The sequence below is a fragment of the Drosophila sechellia genome, chromosome X (assembly GCF_004382195.2).
Source record: "Drosophila sechellia strain sech25 chromosome X, ASM438219v1, whole genome shotgun sequence".
NCBI lineage: Eukaryota > Metazoa > Arthropoda > Insecta > Diptera > Drosophilidae > Drosophila > Drosophila sechellia.
Window position 1 is genome coordinate 15,418,561 of NC_045954.1, and position 17,879 is coordinate 15,436,439.

The 17,879-nt window shown below is 43.1% G+C and overlaps 3 protein-coding genes and 1 pseudogene across 4 annotated transcripts; 3 read left to right on the top strand and 1 right to left on the bottom strand.

The window, feature by feature from the left end:
- The first annotated feature begins 174 nt into the window (after positions 1-174).
- Positions 175-5,847, top strand: LOC6621468. The gene is made up of 4 exons (XM_032724131.1): positions 175-263; positions 2,014-4,330; positions 4,382-4,490; positions 4,733-5,847. The coding sequence occupies exons 2-4, from the start codon at positions 2,078-2,080 to the stop codon at positions 4,798-4,800; spliced, it is 2,430 nt and encodes an 809-aa protein (XP_032580022.1). The 5' UTR covers positions 175-263; positions 2,014-2,077; the 3' UTR covers positions 4,801-5,847.
- An 867-nt stretch (positions 5,848-6,714) lies between these two features.
- On the top strand, positions 6,715-9,355 carry LOC6620494 (UDP-N-acetylglucosamine transferase subunit ALG14 homolog). 2 transcript variants are annotated; one of them, XM_032726410.1, is made up of 3 exons: positions 6,715-6,841; positions 7,143-7,369; positions 8,740-9,355. In XM_032726410.1, the coding sequence occupies exons 2-3, from the start codon at positions 7,319-7,321 to the stop codon at positions 9,319-9,321; spliced, it is 633 nt and encodes a 210-aa protein (XP_032582301.1). In that variant the 5' UTR covers positions 6,715-6,841; positions 7,143-7,318; the 3' UTR covers positions 9,322-9,355. The 2 variants fall into 2 exon arrangements, with proteins under 2 accessions (XP_032582301.1, XP_032582302.1); XM_032726411.1 differs by having other exon boundaries at positions 7,160-7,369.
- LOC6622017 lies at positions 9,303-11,516 on the bottom strand (annotated as a pseudogene).
- A 593-nt stretch (positions 11,517-12,109) lies between these two features.
- LOC6620493 lies at positions 12,110-17,677 on the top strand. The gene is made up of 4 exons (XM_002044664.2): positions 12,110-12,198; positions 13,820-16,160; positions 16,212-16,320; positions 16,563-17,677. Exons 2-4 carry the CDS (start codon positions 13,884-13,886, stop codon positions 16,628-16,630), a joined length of 2,454 nt encoding a protein of 817 aa, XP_002044700.2. The 5' UTR covers positions 12,110-12,198; positions 13,820-13,883; the 3' UTR covers positions 16,631-17,677.
- Positions 17,678-17,879: the final 202 nt, after the last annotated feature.

Consider the following 17,879-nt stretch of genomic DNA (forward strand, 5'->3'; position numbering starts at 1 on the left):
CTATTTTAGCTGATCTATTCGCTGTGGAAACGAAATAATTTGAAGCGACGCACGCATTTTGCTAGACTTTCGAGTCAATATGGCTTAGCGCGAAGTCAACATTAATTACCCACCTATCACGTGTTCAAATCTATCGTGTCTTTAGAGAGGGGAGAAGGAAGGCGATCCCTTCGCTAGTGGCATCGATATCGGAATGTCCTACGTATCAATGCTACACCGTTCATTAACGGCCCAACGCTCGAGGACGCAACATTGTCTCTTTGGTAAGTCTCCCAGCATCCGTTTCCGGAAAAGTTTCAAATCTTACAATTTACAAATGGGGAGCTTGAAAAAAGTAAAAGTTCTCCTGCAAGCGGCAGATGAAGCGCCAGGGCCGCCCCGGTCAAAACAATTCTAATGCGAATCCCAAACCAAGGCCACTGATTTTGGGGCAAAGCCATGTGGAAACACCAGCAGCGCCATCAATTCAGCACGCTGGTCCGGCAAAAAAGTGTGACGATGGCCAACAGCAGCCAGGGGAGCCCAGCACGTGTTTTAAACATGGGCCGCTGGCTTTTTGCTGCTCATTTGCCGAAATCCATTTAGCCAGCCATTGTTTGCGCTAACTTCACATTTCTCGCCTCAGGTTGCCACCGCAAGGCACTATCCAAGCAATCCCAAGCTTTTCGTTCCGGCGGCTACCTGTAAGTCCGGAGTCAGTCATTCATTTATGCATTATCTTCTCGTCTGTACGGCGTCACTTATAAACAAAATCAGCGGCGTGCATATAAACAAATTGGGGTTTCGGTAACATAAGCTTACATTTGCTGACCATTGGACCATTGAATTGTGCTTGCCAAACAAATCCCGACCGTAAGTTTAACGAAACACGTGCTCCGGTTACAATCTTCTCCCCTATGCTTTCCCTTCCATCTTCGCGAGGAAACGCACAAGCAACTCGCATTCTTTTCTGCCAAAATGGCGAACTTTCAGCATGGCGTTGGTGTTGGCTAAGCATAATTGTGCAAATAAAGCGAAAGAGCAAATGCAAATCAAAAATGTAAATCAACCAAAAACAAGGACCGCAAAAAAAAAAAAAAAATAGAGAAGCATTTAACTTGACAATAATGTGATTGTGACAAGTCTTTTAGAAGGTTGGAATTCGCAAGAAGTTCTCTTTCGTTGTGTATGTGTGTGATTTTCGGAACACCAGCGAACATTTATCCGTGTTGGTTCTTCCCCACTTTCGCGATTTCCAAAAACACGAGAAATATGCATGCATGCATACATACGTATTTATGCTTATACGCTTTATGCATGTGTGTGTAAGATTTTCCTAACGCTGGCGAACATTTATCTGTGTTGGTTCTTTCTACCATTTGCAAATTCCAAAAAGTGGTGGAAAGTGACAGGTGTGTGTGGCGAATCAGCGAGAAGACGATCTATGTATGTGTGTGAGACCTTCGGAACACTGAAGAACATTTTTCAGTGTTCGTTCCTTCTCCCATTTGCAAATTCCAAAAAGTGGTGGAAAGTGACAAGTGTGTGAATGGCGAATCAGCGAGAAGACGCTTCATGTATGTGTGTGTAAGATTTTCGGAACACTGGCGAACATTTATCCGTGTTTGTTCTTCCCCACTTTAGCGATTTCCAAAAACACGAGAAATATGCATGCATACATACATACGTATGTATGGATGTGTGTTTTCAAGCTTCAAGGAAGTGTGCGTATGTACATTCATATGGAGATGTAACCAGTGTCAAAATGGTAGTTAATAGGTAAAACGGTTAGTTTTCCGCTTTTTGTAACACATACTAATGAATGTATGTACATGTATATGTGCATTTTTGTCCTTTTATTTATGGGTGACTTAATGTTGTGGCTATTAGCCAGTCATTTTCGTAAGAATTACTTTTATACAGTAAACATAAGATTTATATCTATGGAAAGGCGGTTTTTTAAGAGACATAAATATTCAGACAAACATACATGTGCATTTTTACTAATTTGTTAACTTCTTCCTTTTCGCGCAGATATCGGTTTGATCAATTGCAGAGCAGGGGGGGCTACAACAGCAGTAGCGAGGGCGGAAACACGATGACTAAAATCGCCGGCAGCGACACCGGCAGCGAGAGCAGTAGCTCCAAGGATCCGAAGAAGACTTACCCAGTTTCCATTTACCACTACCAAAACGCACAGACCATCACCTTGGGCAGCTTCATCGATAATCAGTTTTTCAAGCAACCAAAAAAAAATTCGGGCAAATCTCAGAGGGTCTTGAAACAGCTGTCGGAGCGAAAGCCTATGACACCAACTGAGCCATTGAATCCAATCCAACCTGTGAATCCGAAGGGCCAAAAAAATCCAATGGGACCTGTGAATCCAATGGACCAAGAAATATTACAGGAGTCAGTGAACCCAATGGGCCAAATTGAACCAATTCGCCCACCGAATCCGATGGGTCAAATGAATCCAATGGAGCCAGGGAATTCAAATAGACAAATGAACCCAATGGGGATAGTGAATCCAAATGGCCAAATGAATTCAATGAGCCAAATGAACCCGATGGACGATATGAATCTGATGAGGGGACCAGTGAATCCAAATGGTCAAATTTATCCAAAGGAGCTAGGGAATCAAAAGGGACAAATTAATCCAATGTGGCCAGAAAATCCAAATGACCAAATTAATCCAATGTGGCCAGAAAATCCAAATGACCAAATGAACCCAATGGGGCCAGTGAATTCAAATGACCAAATGAATTCAGGTAGCCAAATGAATCTGATGGCCAAAATGAATATGATGGGGAGGCCAGTGAATCCAAATGGTCAACTTAATCCAATGGAGGCAGGGAATCCAAATGGCCAAATAAACCCAATGGGGCCAGTGAATCCAAATGACCAAATTAATTCCATGAGCCAAAAGGATCTGATCGACCAAGTAAATCTGATGGTAAAAATGTGTATGATGGGGGTGTCAGTGAATCCAAATGGCCAAATAAATCCCAAGGGGCCAGTGAATTCAATGGAGCTATTGAATTATCTAAGGGAGGCAGTGAATCTATTGGGCAAAATGAAAACAACGGGGCCAACAGATCCAATGAAGCCCACGGAGCCAATGGATGGGGAGCACCAGCACCCCTTACTTGGTTCGCAAAGTGATGCTTCGCCATTTGACGACCCGATGACGTTGCCTATCGATCTCGACGATGACCTACCCGATGAGCCGGTGTATTTCGATGCTCCCCGGGACTTGACGAAACCACTCACACCATATGTCGAGTCATTGATACAGACATCCGCTAGATTGCGGCGAAACCCATTGGGTCTGAACTTTATAGAAGATGACGACAGTTCCGATGATGAGGATACGTTTGCTAACCAAACGCTGAAACCCATTGGTTACGAGATGCTGATGGCCAGGAAGCACAAGGAAAATATTGAACTCATCTGCCGCTACCATGAGGAGCAGGTGGTACTTAAGGTCCGCACCATCGCGTTTATATGGGAGAACTATAGAAGCGATAGCACGCTGCCGCCAAACAAGACTATTTGGAGTGTGGAGCGCCATGAGCTCAAGCCAAGACATGTGCCACCCAATCCGCCGGCCCAGTCAAATCCAACCAATTCGATGCCCTCGAACGTGACGGCCCCTCCGACATACTGGATTCAGAACAACTATCCCATGCAGCATGCCAACTTGCATCCCAATAATCAGTCGGCTCCGGCAACTGAAGTCCAGTACCTAAATGAGAACTGGTGGCACAATGCCAACTACATGAACTTCTTTGCTAATATGGACCACATCTTGGTCAACCTGTCGCAGATGGAGCTGTACGCTGCCCAGATGTACAACGTGTACGGCGAGGCGTTCTTCGAGACAGCCATTGGCAGATACTTCCCGGGAGACCCTACCGGCTCCTCCCCGCCATTTGGTGAGATTCAGCTCCAGTTCATGGAGCGGATCCGCAAGATCCATCATATCAATAAGATTAATAAGATCAATCAGATCCATCGGATTCAACAGCACCAACAGGAACCCCAGCAGTTCCAACAGTCGCCACAGTTCCAACAGTCGCAGCAGTTCCAAAAGTCACAGCAGTTCCAACAGTCGCAGCAGTTCCAAAAGTCAAAGCAGTTCCAAAAGTCGCAGCAGTTCCAACAGTCGCAGCAGTTCCAAAAGTCAAAGCAGTTCCAACAGTCGCAGCAGTTCCAACAGCGGCAGCAGTTCCAACAGCCGCAGCAACAGATGCAGCAGCGTTCGCGCAACTATTCATCGGACCTCCAAGTGATGGGGCATAAAATGGACAGGACATTACCAGGACATCGCCAGGTGCAACACGAGAATCAGGTAATGATGATCATGTTTGTTGGTCTGCAAAGTGTACATGTCTCTCCCCAGCCGAACATGCGCTACTCAAGAGCTGGAGAGGAAGGACCACTTCCAGGACGCTTTGCTGGAGGCGAAGAGTTTGGCGGATGCAAGCCAAATCCCGGTCTAAATGCTGCAAGTAAGGACCGCAATTTTTACAACTTTCTTAATTAAAATTGGTAATATTTGATTGGCTTATTGCACTTTTAGTACCAACAGCTTGTAGTATCAATCCCAAAACATTATTTGCACTTCCCACATATTCTTTCATTCTAGAAAGCTGTTTTCGCATTTTGTAAACGTTTAGATCAGTAATATTTAGCACCTGATTGCAAAACATTTAACACTTATGTACATATATTCACTTAATTCGTACCACAGAGCCTCGTTTTAATAACATAATTGAGTCGGAGCGCCAAGAAAGTGACTCTGATGGGCGTTGGTGCTAGAGCATCGGATGGAAAGAAAGATGATCTCAAAAAACTGGAAGATCTCGCCTTGATCAAAACACACTTCCCACCGCTACTTAGTAACCAAATTTGGTAAATCTCAGGGGAACAGGACAACGTGAAACAGAAATGTTGAAAACATCTATTTGTGGCCTAAATATAAGAGCCTTCTTTTGTATACCCTTGAAAACAGAATTGCATTTACACATATGTATCTACATATTGTTAACAGAAAACAAAATTTTATTTGCACAGATACGAGAAACTTTTGCTAACAAAAAAAAGAAATTCATTTACACACATATGTATGTATCTACATATTGTTAACAGAAAACAAAATTGCATTTGAAAAGATACGAAAAATTTACACACATATGTATCTACATATTGTTAACAGAAAACAAAATTGGATTTGAAAAGATTCGTGAATCTTTTGCTAACAGAAAAAAAGAAATTTCATTTACATACAAATTTATTGGTAACAGAAAAAAGAATTGCACTTACAAGATATGTGAGTAAATGTAATCCTTTTTCTTTTTTAACAAAAAAAAAATTTTTATTTACACAGATACGAGAATCTTTCGTAAGTGAAAATGAATTTTAATTTACACACAAATCTTTTGTAACAGAAAAAGGAATTCATTTACACACATATATTGATAATAGACAAAATAATTGCATTTACAGTCATACGCAAATCTATTGTTAACAGAAAAAAAATTGCATTTACACAAAAATTCCATTAACAAAAAGAATTTCATATATACACAAATCTATTGTTAACAGAAAACAGAATTTAATTCACCATTTTTTATAAACACCTAATAAATCCACCGAACATGCATCAAAATGCTTGACTCGTGTGGAAGATAAGTTTGCTACGATGTATACAATATCGCAGGTTCGTGATCAATTTCGTGATTACAATTTTGTGATAGCTAGTTATCAATCCCTTCCTATACAATTTCAGGGACTAAAGCCAAACAGAATTATATTTACATTTTTTATACAAACTACTGATGACAATAAAACCTTTACTACAAAATATATCAACTTTGTTTATGTTTAACCTTTGTGAATGTGAACAATTGTAAGACGAATCAAAAAGAGGGAAGCATAAGCTGATCATCCTCATAACGTTGGTAATCAACTTCCCTTCTCAGTGAAAGCTCGGGTTGAGTTCCCTGATATCCACAAACCTGGCAAAACGGAAAGGTAACCCGCTTCCTACATTTGCCGATGACGTGTGTGTCACTTGCTGGTCCCAAAGTGAGCTTGAGGCGGGATACAAAAGGATTCTAGCTCCTATTTGGAAGTTCGGGTGGCAAATCTGGGGCTTTGCTTGCGACAGCCAAATCAATACGATCACTGGTTGACTAAGATACCACAGGTACCCGCCCACCAATGATGCTTAATAGAAGCCAACCGAGGGACCTCATTCTTCGATCTCCATTAAGGAGGGTCAGTAGACAATGACATTTATACAAATGTTATTGTCCTGTTTTGTTATTTATAAATTTAGATACAACTAACTTCAGTTAGCCGGCGCGCCGAAATGGGCTGACTTAATAGCTGCCAGTTGGAAATCAATCGTATGCCTTTCGAAAATAAAGATATATGAAAATAAGTAATTATTTAGTAATTTGAAATATTCGCGATACATACACAACCATATGTATGTGTACACTTATAATAAACAAAATATATGATCAAAGGCCTAAATTATCGGGAATAATTTGGCAAAATCTAAAGCTAGTCTAAAAAGACGCGCGAATTTAGTTTTTCAAAACATCGGCTTTTCAAATATACATTATTTTTCAACGGATAGTTAGGAAATTGTATCGATAGTTCGAAGCGCGCGCTGGTCACACTTTCCAATTCTATCAATAGTTCCACCACTAGTTTCTGCTCTAGCAATTGATTACTTTTTTTTTTGGACGGACCTGCGTGCTTCAGCCACATTTTTGGCCTAAAACAATTTTTGGCCCAAAACAATGGAGGCCCTAGTGAATTATAGTAGTGAGGACGACCAGGAGGACGGGTAAATATGCCTACACCGCAAGGCCGGAAGCAGCTGAAAAAAGAAAGAATCGTCAGAGCGCATTTTGTGTACACATACATCTTCATCACTTTTTTTCTTCCTTGCGTATATGAGAAGCGCGTGTGTATCGTGTTTGTGTTGTGTGTGTGTGTGCGAATGCGCGGAAACGCGAAATAAATATAACTGATCCCATCAAAAACATATGAAAAGAGTACAAAAACAAAACCTCTACACTCCAATAATAGAGTTCAAATAGCCTAGTGCTTTTGTAAAATAATGCGAATTTGCTGTTTCTTAAAAGTTGCAAAATTCCCCTAGGCACCACAACAACTGCAGCATTTGCCGCATGCTAAATCCACGAAAACAACAACAACTGCTAGCTTCCTAAAGCAGAAGAACAACAATAACAATGGTAGTGGCAATAGTCCGCGCGGCAAGGAAAGAGAGCGCGAGCGGGAGAGAGAGAAGACAAAGCCGATGTCGCAGCAGCAGAGTCGTAGGAGCAGCAGCGGAGGCCGCATTGATGAGGTAAAGAATTGCCGTTGCACCAAATCGATATTTACTCCCCATATATATATAGATATATGTATATACCAAATACCATATGCTATTGTACTACTTACTTCATACGTATGTGTGTGTGTGTATCGGGGTTGGAGCGGAAGCGGATCTTCCATGTGCCGTTTTCTTCCGCTGCCGCAAAGGGCGACGCCATCGCCGACTGCGCTGCCAGCAGCAGCAGCACTTACAGTGGCGGGCAGAATAATAGCATAGTCCGCTTTAAATCAAACGTCTGATAAATATAGATATCAATCAAATCGAAACCGAGATCTTTTAAGCTTTTGAGTTTAATTTCACTTGGGTTCAATTAAATAGAGAAGAAAAGTACTTGTGCAATAAAACAGGACACTGCATCAAATCAATAATGCGGCCTAGTTTTCAGTGCCTCCATTCTTTTATGCCAGCAAAAGTAATAATTTCATACATAGGCAAGGTCATTGGCAGCGCAGGGCAATCCATATGAATGTACTGCATTTATTGCTAAAACTAAATTAATAGAATGTGAAAAATTAAGAGTCAAACACAATGCAGTCCATTTCTCGCTGGTTCTATAGATTATATTGAATTTAACGACAAGAACAGATTATGAGTTCAACTTTACTTCGTTTATTATTGATTAATACTTCCTTTAGTTATAGATATAAATAGTAAATCTTGTTTAATTCTGCATCTTTAAGGGCTTCAGGCATTTTCGTGTGCTATTATTTGGTCAGCTACTGTGCCCCAATGAAAAATTCAATATCAATGTAGTAATATATATTATATATTGATCTCCACGATCGACTGCTTGCGCTCCAACCCGTTCCATTCAAATTTCGCTACTGCCAGCTTCTTATGGGCCGAAAACTCAAACTCAAATCCAAAGAAAGAAAATTCTGTTTGGTCGGTCCGCTTGCGATTTACACACACATTGTTGTTGTTCGGCCAGCTTAGTTAAGACTACAAACTTTATATGCCAATCAATATTTAAATGACTAAACTCTACCATTTTATTATCATTGTTATTGTTGTTACGTAAACGAAACCGAATCGAACCAAAACGAAAAACCATTTTCAAAACAAACAAGTCAAAAACAAACAAAAAAAGACGAACACAAACCTGACCGACGATAATTGACAATAGCCCGATCGTAGTAATCGCTCGATTACCAATAGAGATTGAGATTCAATAAATTTTATAAATGGCGCCCTCAGTAATAACAACAACATTATGGTACGCCGGCATTATTATCGGTTCAGTTATCGATAGCAATGGAAACAGCTGTTCGTGCATGATCGACAATCGACTTGAAACGTAAACAACTCTAATTGTTGTTATTTAAATTGTGTTTTTGAAGGGCAACATGACGACCAGCGCGCCTCACCCCACCTACGTAATACTGGGCTCCGGCGGCCACACGGCGGAGATGTGCCGGCTGACCCAGGCGCTGCTACAACAGACAGACATCGAACAGACGGAGAAGTACCAGCCAATTAGACTGATCCTGGCCAACAGTGACTCAACTTCCGAGCGCCAGTTCAGGCAGATCATGCCGCAGGCTGCCCAGAGTGCGGAAATCGCGAAGGTGCCGCGCAGCCGCAACGTGGGCCAATCCTGGCTGAGCAGTATCTTCACCAGCCTGTGGGCGCTTCTCTGGAGCTGCTATCTGGTTTGGCGTGATCGCCCCCAGCTGATCCTCTGCAATGGACCCGGCACCTGTGTGCCCTTCTTCTATGCCGCCTACCTGTGGCGCCTCTTCGGACGCCTGCCCTCGCACTCCAGGATCGTGTTCGTGGAGAGCTTCTGCCGCGTGGAGACGCTGTCGCTGAGCGGACGCCTGCTCCTTCCGCTGGCGGACCTCTTTGTGGTCCACTGGCCGGCGTTGGCCACGCGCTATGTGGATAAAAAGAACGTGCGATATTTTGGGCGAATCCTGTAACATGTTTTTAATAAAACAAAAAATTTTTGAAGTACTTTCTCTATTTAACGAATTATGGTTTGCAGAAGGTGCCGTCCTAGCGCTTCTTGCAACCCGCGCAGACATATCGATGCGCCTTCAGGTGGTGGGGCATGATCTCCAGGCCACATCTGGGACAGCCGACGGTCTGTTTGAAGAGGTTGCGCTGCCGGCGCTGACGCGGAGTAAGTTCGTCCTCGCTGGAGAGCAGAGCAGACGAGTCGGTGGAAGAGCTCAGGTTGAGCTCGTCGATCTCCTTTTCTGTGTAACCGGAGCTGCGAAGAATTCGTTTTGATGACTTGGCTTTCGATTTGGCGCCGCGTGATGTGGAAGATCCTGATGAGTCCTTTGAGGTAAAGGAAGCCCTTGGTCGACGGTTTTTAGGCTTAAACGATGGCGGTTCCAAGCGCACCATAATGGCGCAGCCATCGAAGTGATTGGACAACTCAGTGCGCTTCATCTTCTCAAAGCAAATGGGACAAGATACAATGTCGTTGCCCGTATTCTTGCCGTAGCTTGAGCAAGTGGGCTGCACGTCGTTCTCACGCTGGAACTCCTTCAGCAGGGTGTCCTCTCCAAAAATATCATCAATGATGGATTGGTCAGCTAGTTCCGTGGCGGCTGTTAAAGAGTCATTTGCGGCCACCTCATCGTCGTATTCATCATCAATTAAGAGAATATCGTCCTCACACAAGGTCAACTCATCCTCCATTACTTGGCGCTTGATATTCTGCGTGCGCTCTTGACTGCTCATGGTGTTCCTGCCAGCTGGCATCTTCATCTCCTCTTCATCACTATCGCTGTCAACCAAGTTGACGAAGGGCACATGGACATCCCTGACCATTACGTCATCATCGTAGGACTCCCAGGTGATTATCTCGCCGTCGCTGGAAACACGACGCCTCTTTTTGGTAATATCTGCTTCAGAATTATTCTGTCCCTTGTTGGAAGCATCTCCGCTAAAACGCTCAAGTCGAATTTGACGAAGTTTAGCGGGATCGGGAACATCAGTGTCACTAATATCGATGTTTTCTATAGCGCTAGAGCCACCAAGACTGTAGCCCTGTCCGCTTATTTCAGTGGTGGCTTTCGAACCTGATTTGTCGAGTTCATTGCCTCCGCCACTTGTGTTGCGGTTTGTGCCAGCAGCTGGTGTCTTGGGCATGGCAAAGGGTTCGGAGGAGAGTCCGGGATAAGAAGTCGGCGGCACCGCCTTTGCCAGATCGCCCAGCAAAGCTGTGCCGGTGGCCGCTTTCTTGGCTGCCGTCTGGTCGAACCAGTTGCGTATGTCTTCCTTGGGCGCGGCTACCGCCGGTGTGGACATCTTAGCCCTAAGAGGCACAAGGGCTTGCGCGGACGCAGCTTTAGCAGCGGCTCACTGAGCCGAATGGTCACCTCCTTGACGAAGCGATTGCCACGCTGGTAGCAGATTCCAGCGCACGAGTACATCTTCTTGCTCCATTCCAGGGAGACGGCGCCCAGGCGCTCTTGGAAGAACTTCTCGTCGAATTGTATGAACATGGAGTAGATGTCCGGAGTGGGATCGACCAGCTCCCACTGCGGATGCACCAGATTTATCGTCTTATTGAGATAGTCATCATAGCTGGCCTGAATAGCGCGCACTGGTGGCTTCGTGGGAGCCGCTCCTCGTTTTTTGTTTTTGATTTTAGTGTTCTCCATGTTTGTCTTGTGGAGATGAAAGGCGATACGATATGAGAAGGGCCTACGATAAATGAAATGCTATGATTTTCATTGTAAACTTACTGATTTTGGCTGATTCGATTTGGGGTAGACGAACTGGATACTGCTGTCCAGCTCGCTATCACCGCCCTCCTCGCCCTAGTCTATTTGGGCCTGAATCCTGCGTGCCAGCTGGTAGTCCGTGTCCTGCAGAACCCGGAGTGGATGTTATTGAGGTGTTTTTTTATTGGCCAGATTACCATTTCCCCTACGTACTTTGCTGGCATCCGCGGCTGTGTAACTTTGGTCTGACTCAGCATTCAGCTGGTTCTGCAGGTTCAGCGCGAACAAGTAGTCTGCATCTGACATGATGGTCGCCTTGTTTCTCCTGGGCTAATCCTCTGCAGAAATTAGTATCGCAATTTCTAGGTGCACAAAAATACTTCGAAAAATATTTCGCGCTTCGCTGCAGTGTGACCAGTCGTTGGGGCAAAAATATATGCTCGTGCTTGGCGCGGTTAGTCAGGTATCGATAAGTTCGGTTATCGCGCCAAGCTTGCCTACTCCATTTATCACATTTAACGACAGTGGTTTGCGATTTGAAACTTAACAAGCGATTTAAGACTTGGCGGTGAAATAGCACGACACTTTTAATAATAATCGATTAATACTTCTGCTATAAAAATTGGTTTTACATCAACGAATAACCGTGGTTGCATTATTGAACTGTGAAAGTGAATCCACGTTCGTGCAAAACGTACGAAATTTTAATATAGCGTGATAAGATTTATTTCTTGTTTCAAATATCAAATACACAGTGTTCAGTGTCGCACAAAGTCCATCTCTAGTTGCAGCGCTATTTTCAAATAGCTCACGAAATTCCGAGAAACGAATTTAGCCTGCGCATGCGTCACCTCTATTTTAGCTGATCTATTCGCTGTGGAAACGAAATAATTTGAAGCGACGCACGCATTTTGCTAGACTTTCGAGTCAATATGGCTTAGCGCGAAGTCAACATTAATTACCCACCTATCACGTGTTCAAATCTATCGTGTCTTTAGAGAGGGGAGAAGGAAGGCGATCCCTTCGCTAGTGGCATCGATATCGGAATGTCCTACGTATCAATGCTACACCGTTCATTAACGGCCCAACGCTCGAGGACGCAACATTGTCTCTTTGGTAAGTCTCCCAGCATCCGTTTCCGGAAAAGTTTCAAATCTTACAATTTACAAATGGGGAGCTTGAAAAAAGTAAAAGTTCTCCTGCAAGCGGCAGATGAAGCGCCAGGGCCGCCCCGGTCAAAACAATTCTAATGCGAATCCCAAACCAAGGCCACTGATTTTGGGGCAAAGCCATGTGGAAACACCAGCAGCGCCATCAATTCAGCACGCTGGTCCGGCAAAAAAGTGTGACGATGGCCAACAGCAGCCAGGGGAGCCCAGCACGTGTTTTAAACATGGGCCGCTGGCTTTTTGCTGCTCATTTGCCGAAATCCATTTAGCCAGCCATTGTTTGCGCTAACTTCACATTTCTCGCCTCAGGTTGCCACCGCAAGGCACTATCCAAGCAATCCCAAGCTTTTCGTTCCGGCGGCTACCTGTAAGTCCGGAGTCAGTCATTCATTTATGCATTATCTTCTCGTCTGTACGGCGTCACTTATAAACAAAATCAGCGGCGTGCATATAAACAAATTGGGGTTTCGGTAACATAAGCTTACATTTGCTGACCATTGGACCATTGAATTGTGCTTGCCAAACAAATCCCGACCGTAAGTTTAACGAAACACGTGCTCCGGTTACAATCTTCTCCCCTATGCTTTCCCTTCCATCTTCGCGAGGAAACGCACAAGCAACTCGCATTCTTTTCTGCCAAAATGGCGAACTTTCAGCATGGCGTTGGTGTTGGCTAAGCATAATTGTGCAAATAAAGCGAAAGAGCAAATGCAAATCAAAAATGTAAATCAACCAAAAACAAGGACCGCAAAAAAAAAAAAAAAATAGAGAAGCATTTAACTTGACAATAATGTGATTGTGACAAGTCTTTTAGAAGGTTGGAATTCGCAAGAAGTTCTCTTTCGTTGTGTATGTGTGTGATTTTCGGAACACCAGCGAACATTTATCCGTGTTGGTTCTTCCCCACTTTCGCGATTTCCAAAAACACGAGAAATATGCATGCATGCATACATACGTATTTATGCTTATACGCTTTATGCATGTGTGTGTAAGATTTTCCTAACGCTGGCGAACATTTATCTGTGTTGGTTCTTTCTCCCATTTGCAAATTCCAAAAAGTGGTGGAAAGTGACAAGTGTGTGAATGGCGAATCAGCGAGAAGACGCTTCATGTATGTGTGTGTAAGATTTTCGGAACACTGGCGAACATTTATCCGTGTTTGTTCTTCCCCACTTTAGCGATTTCCAAAAACACGAGAAATATGCATGCATACATACATACGTATGTATGGATGTGTGTTTTCAAGCTTCAAGGAAGTGTGCGTATGTACATTCATATGGAGATGTAACCAGTGTCAAAATGGTAGTTAATAGGTAAAACGGTTAGTTTTCCGCTTTTTGTAACACATACTAATGAATGTATGTACATGTATATGTGCATTTTTGTCCTTTTATTTATGGGTGACTTAATGTTGTGGCTATTAGCCAGTCATTTTCGTAAGAATTACTTTTATACAGTAAACATAAGATTTATATCTATGGAAAGGCGGTTTTTTAAGAGACATAAATATTCAGACAAACATACATGTGCATTTTTACTAATTTGTTAACTTCTTCCTTTTCGCGCAGATATCGGTTTGATCAATTGCAGAGCAGGGGGGGCTACAACAGCAGTAGCGAGGGCGGAAACACGATGACTAAAATCGCCGGCAGCGACACCGGCAGCGAGAGCAGTAGCTCCAAGGATCCGAAGAAGACTTACCCAGTTTCCATTTACCACTACCAAAACGCACAGACCATCACCTTGGGCAGCTTCATCGATAATCAGTTTTTCAAGCAACCAAAAAAAAATTCGGGCAAATCTCAGAGGGTCTTGAAACAGCTGTCGGAGCGAAAGCTTATGACACCAACTGAGCCATTGAATCCAATCCAACCTGTGAATCCGAAGGGCCAAAAAAATCCAATGGGACCTGTGAATCCAATGGACCAAGAAATATTACAGGAGTCAGTGAACCCAATGGGCCAAATTGAACCAATTCGCCCACCGAATCCGATGGGTCAAATGAATCCAATGGAGCCAGGGAATTCAAATAGACAAATGAACCCAATGGGGATAGTGAATCCAAATGGCCAAATGAATTCAATGAGCCAAATGAACCCGATGGACGATATGAATCTGATGAGGGGACCAGTGAATCCAAATGGTCAAATTTATCCAAAGGAGCTAGGGAATCAAAAGGGACAAATTAATCCAATGTGGCCAGAAAATCCAAATGACCAAATTAATCCAATGTGGCCAGAAAATCCAAATGACCAAATGAACCCAATGGGGCCAGTGAATTCAAATGACCAAATGAATTCAGGTAGCCAAATGAATCTGATGGCCAAAATGAATATGATGGGGAGGCCAGTGAATCCAAATGGTCAACTTAATCCAATGGAGGCAGGGAATCCAAATGGCCAAATAAACCCAATGGGGCCAGTGAATCCAAATGACCAAATTAATTCCATGAGCCAAAAGGATCTGATCGACCAAGTAAATCTGATGGTAAAAATGTGTATGATGGGGGTGTCAGTGAATCCAAATGGCCAAATAAATCCCAAGGGGCCAGTGAATTCAATGGAGCTATTGAATTATCTAAGGGAGGCAGTGAATCTATTGGGCAAAATGAAAACAACGGGGCCAACAGATCCAATGAAGCCCACGGACCCAATGGATGGGGAGCACCAGCACCCCATGAAGCCCACGGAGCCAATGGATGGGGAGCACCAGCACCCCTTACTTGGTTCGCAAAGTGATGCTTCGCCATTTGACGACCCGATGACGTTGCCTATCGATCTCGACGATGACCTACCCGATGAGCCGGTGTATTTCGATGCTCCCCGGGACTTGACGAAACCACTCACACCATATGTCGAGTCATTGATACAGACATCCGCTAGATTGCGGCGAAACCCATTGGGTCTGAACTTTATAGAAGATGACGACAGTTCCGATGATGAGGATACGTTTGCTAACCAAACGCTGAAACCCATTGGTTACGAGATGCTGATGGCCAGGAAGCACAAGGAAAATATTGAACTCATCTGCCGCTACCATGAGGAGCAGGTGGTACTTAAGGTCCGCACCATCGCGTTTATATGGGAGAACTATAGAAGCGATAGCACGCTGCCGCCAAACAAGACTATTTGGAGTGTGGAGCGCCATGAGCTCAAGCCAAGACATGTGCCACCCAATCCGCCGGCCCAGTCAAATCCAACCAATTCGATGCCCTCGAACGTGACGGCCCCTCCGACATACTGGATTCAGAACAACTATCCCATGCAGCATGCCAACTTGCATCCCAATAATCAGTCGGCTCCGGCAACTGAAGTCCAGTACCTAAATGAGAACTGGTGGCACAATGCCAACTACATGAACTTCTTTGCTAATATGGACCACATCTTGGTCAACCTGTCGCAGATGGAGCTGTACGCTGCCCAGATGTACAACGTGTACGGCGAGGCGTTCTTCGAGACAGCCATTGGCAGATACTTCCCGGGAGACCCTACCGGCTCCTCCCCGCCATTTGGTGAGATTCAGCTCCAGTTCATGGAGCGGATCCGCAAGATCCATCATATCAATACGATTAATAAGATCAATCAGATCCATCGGATTCAACAGCACCAACAGGAACCCCAGCAGTTCCAACAGTCGCCGCAGTTCCAACAGTCGCAGCAGTTCCAACAGTCGCCGCAGTTCCAACAGTCGCAGCAGTTCCAAAAGTCACAGCAGTTCCAACAGTCGCAGCAGTTCCAAAAGTCAAAGCAGTTCCAACAGTCGCAGCAGTTCCAACAGCGGCAGCAGTTCCAACAGCCGCAGCAACAGATGCAGCAGCGTTCGCGCAACTATTCATCGGACCTCCAAGTGATGGGGCATAAAATGGACAGGACATTACCAGGACATCGCCAGGTGCAACACGAGAATCAGGTAATGATGATCATGTTTGTTGGTCTGCAAAGTGTACATGTCTCTCCCCAGCCGAACATGCGCTACTCAAGAGCTGGAGAGGAAGGACCACTTCCAGGACGCTTTGCTGGAGGCGAAGAGTTTGGCGGATGCAAGCCAAATCCCGGTCTAAATGCTGCAAGTAAGGACCGCAATTTTTACAACTTTCTTAATTAAAATTGGTAATATTTGATTGGCTTATTGCACTTTTAGTACCAACAGCTTGTAGTATCAATCCCAAAACATTATTTGCACTTCCCACATATTCTTTCATTCTAGAAAGCTGTTTTCGCATTTTGTAAACGTTTAGATCAGTAATATTTAGCACCTGATTGCAAAACATTTAACACTTATGTACATATATTCACTTAATTCGTACCACAGAGCCTCGTTTTAATAACATAATTGAGTCGGAGCGCCAAGAAAGTGACTCTGATGGGCGTTGGTGCTAGAGCATCGGATGGAAAGAAAGATGATCTCAAAAAACTGGAAGATCTCGCCTTGATCAAAACACACTTCCCACCGCTACTTAGTAACCAAATTTGGTAAATCTCAGGGGAACAGGACAACGTGAAACAGAAATGTTGAAAACATCTATTTGTGGCCTAAATATAAGAGCCTTCTTTTGTATACCCTTGAAAACAGAATTGCATTTACACATATGTATCTACATATTGTTAACAGAAAACAAAATTTTATTTGCACAGATACGAGAAACTTTTGCTAACAAAAAAAAGAAATTCATTTACACACATATGTATGTATCTACATATTGTTAACAGAAAACAAAATTGCATTTGAAAAGATACGAAAAATTTACACACATATGTATCTACATATTGTTAACAGAAAACAAAATTGGATTTGAAAAGATTCGTGAATCTTTTGCTAACAGAAAAAAAGAAATTTCATTTACATACAAATTTATTGGTAACAGAAAAAAGAATTGCACTTACAAGATATGTGAGTAAATGTAATCCTTTTTCTTTTTTAACAAAAAAAAAATTTTTATTTACACAGATACGAGAATCTTTCGTAAGTGAAAATGAATTTTAATTTACACACAAATCTTTTGTAACAGAAAAAGGAATTCATTTACACACATATATTGATAATAGACAAAATAATTGCATTTACAGTCATACGCAAATCTATTGTTAACAGAAAAAAAATTGCATTTACACAAAAATTCCATTAACAAAAAGAATTTCATATATACACAAATCTATTGTTAACAGAAAACAGAATTTAATTCACCATTTTTTATAAACACCTAATAAATCCACCGAACATGCATCAAAATGCTTGACTCGTGTGGAAGATAAGTTTGCTACGATGTATACAATATCGCAGGTTCGTGATCAATTTCGTGATTACAATTTTGTGATAGCTAGTTATCAATCCCTTCCTATACAATTTCAGGGACTAAAGCCAAACAGAATTATATTTACATTTTTTATACAAACTACTGATGACAATAAAACCTTTACTACAAAATATATCAACTTTGTTTATGTTTAACCTTTGTGAATGTGAACAATTGTAAGACGAATCAAAAAGAGGGAAGCATAAGCTGATCATCCTCATAACGTTGGTAATCAACTTCCCTTCTCAGTGAAAGCTCGGGTTGAGTTCCATGATATCCACAAACCTGGCAAAACGGAAAGGTAACCCGCTTCCTACATTTGCCGATGACGTGTG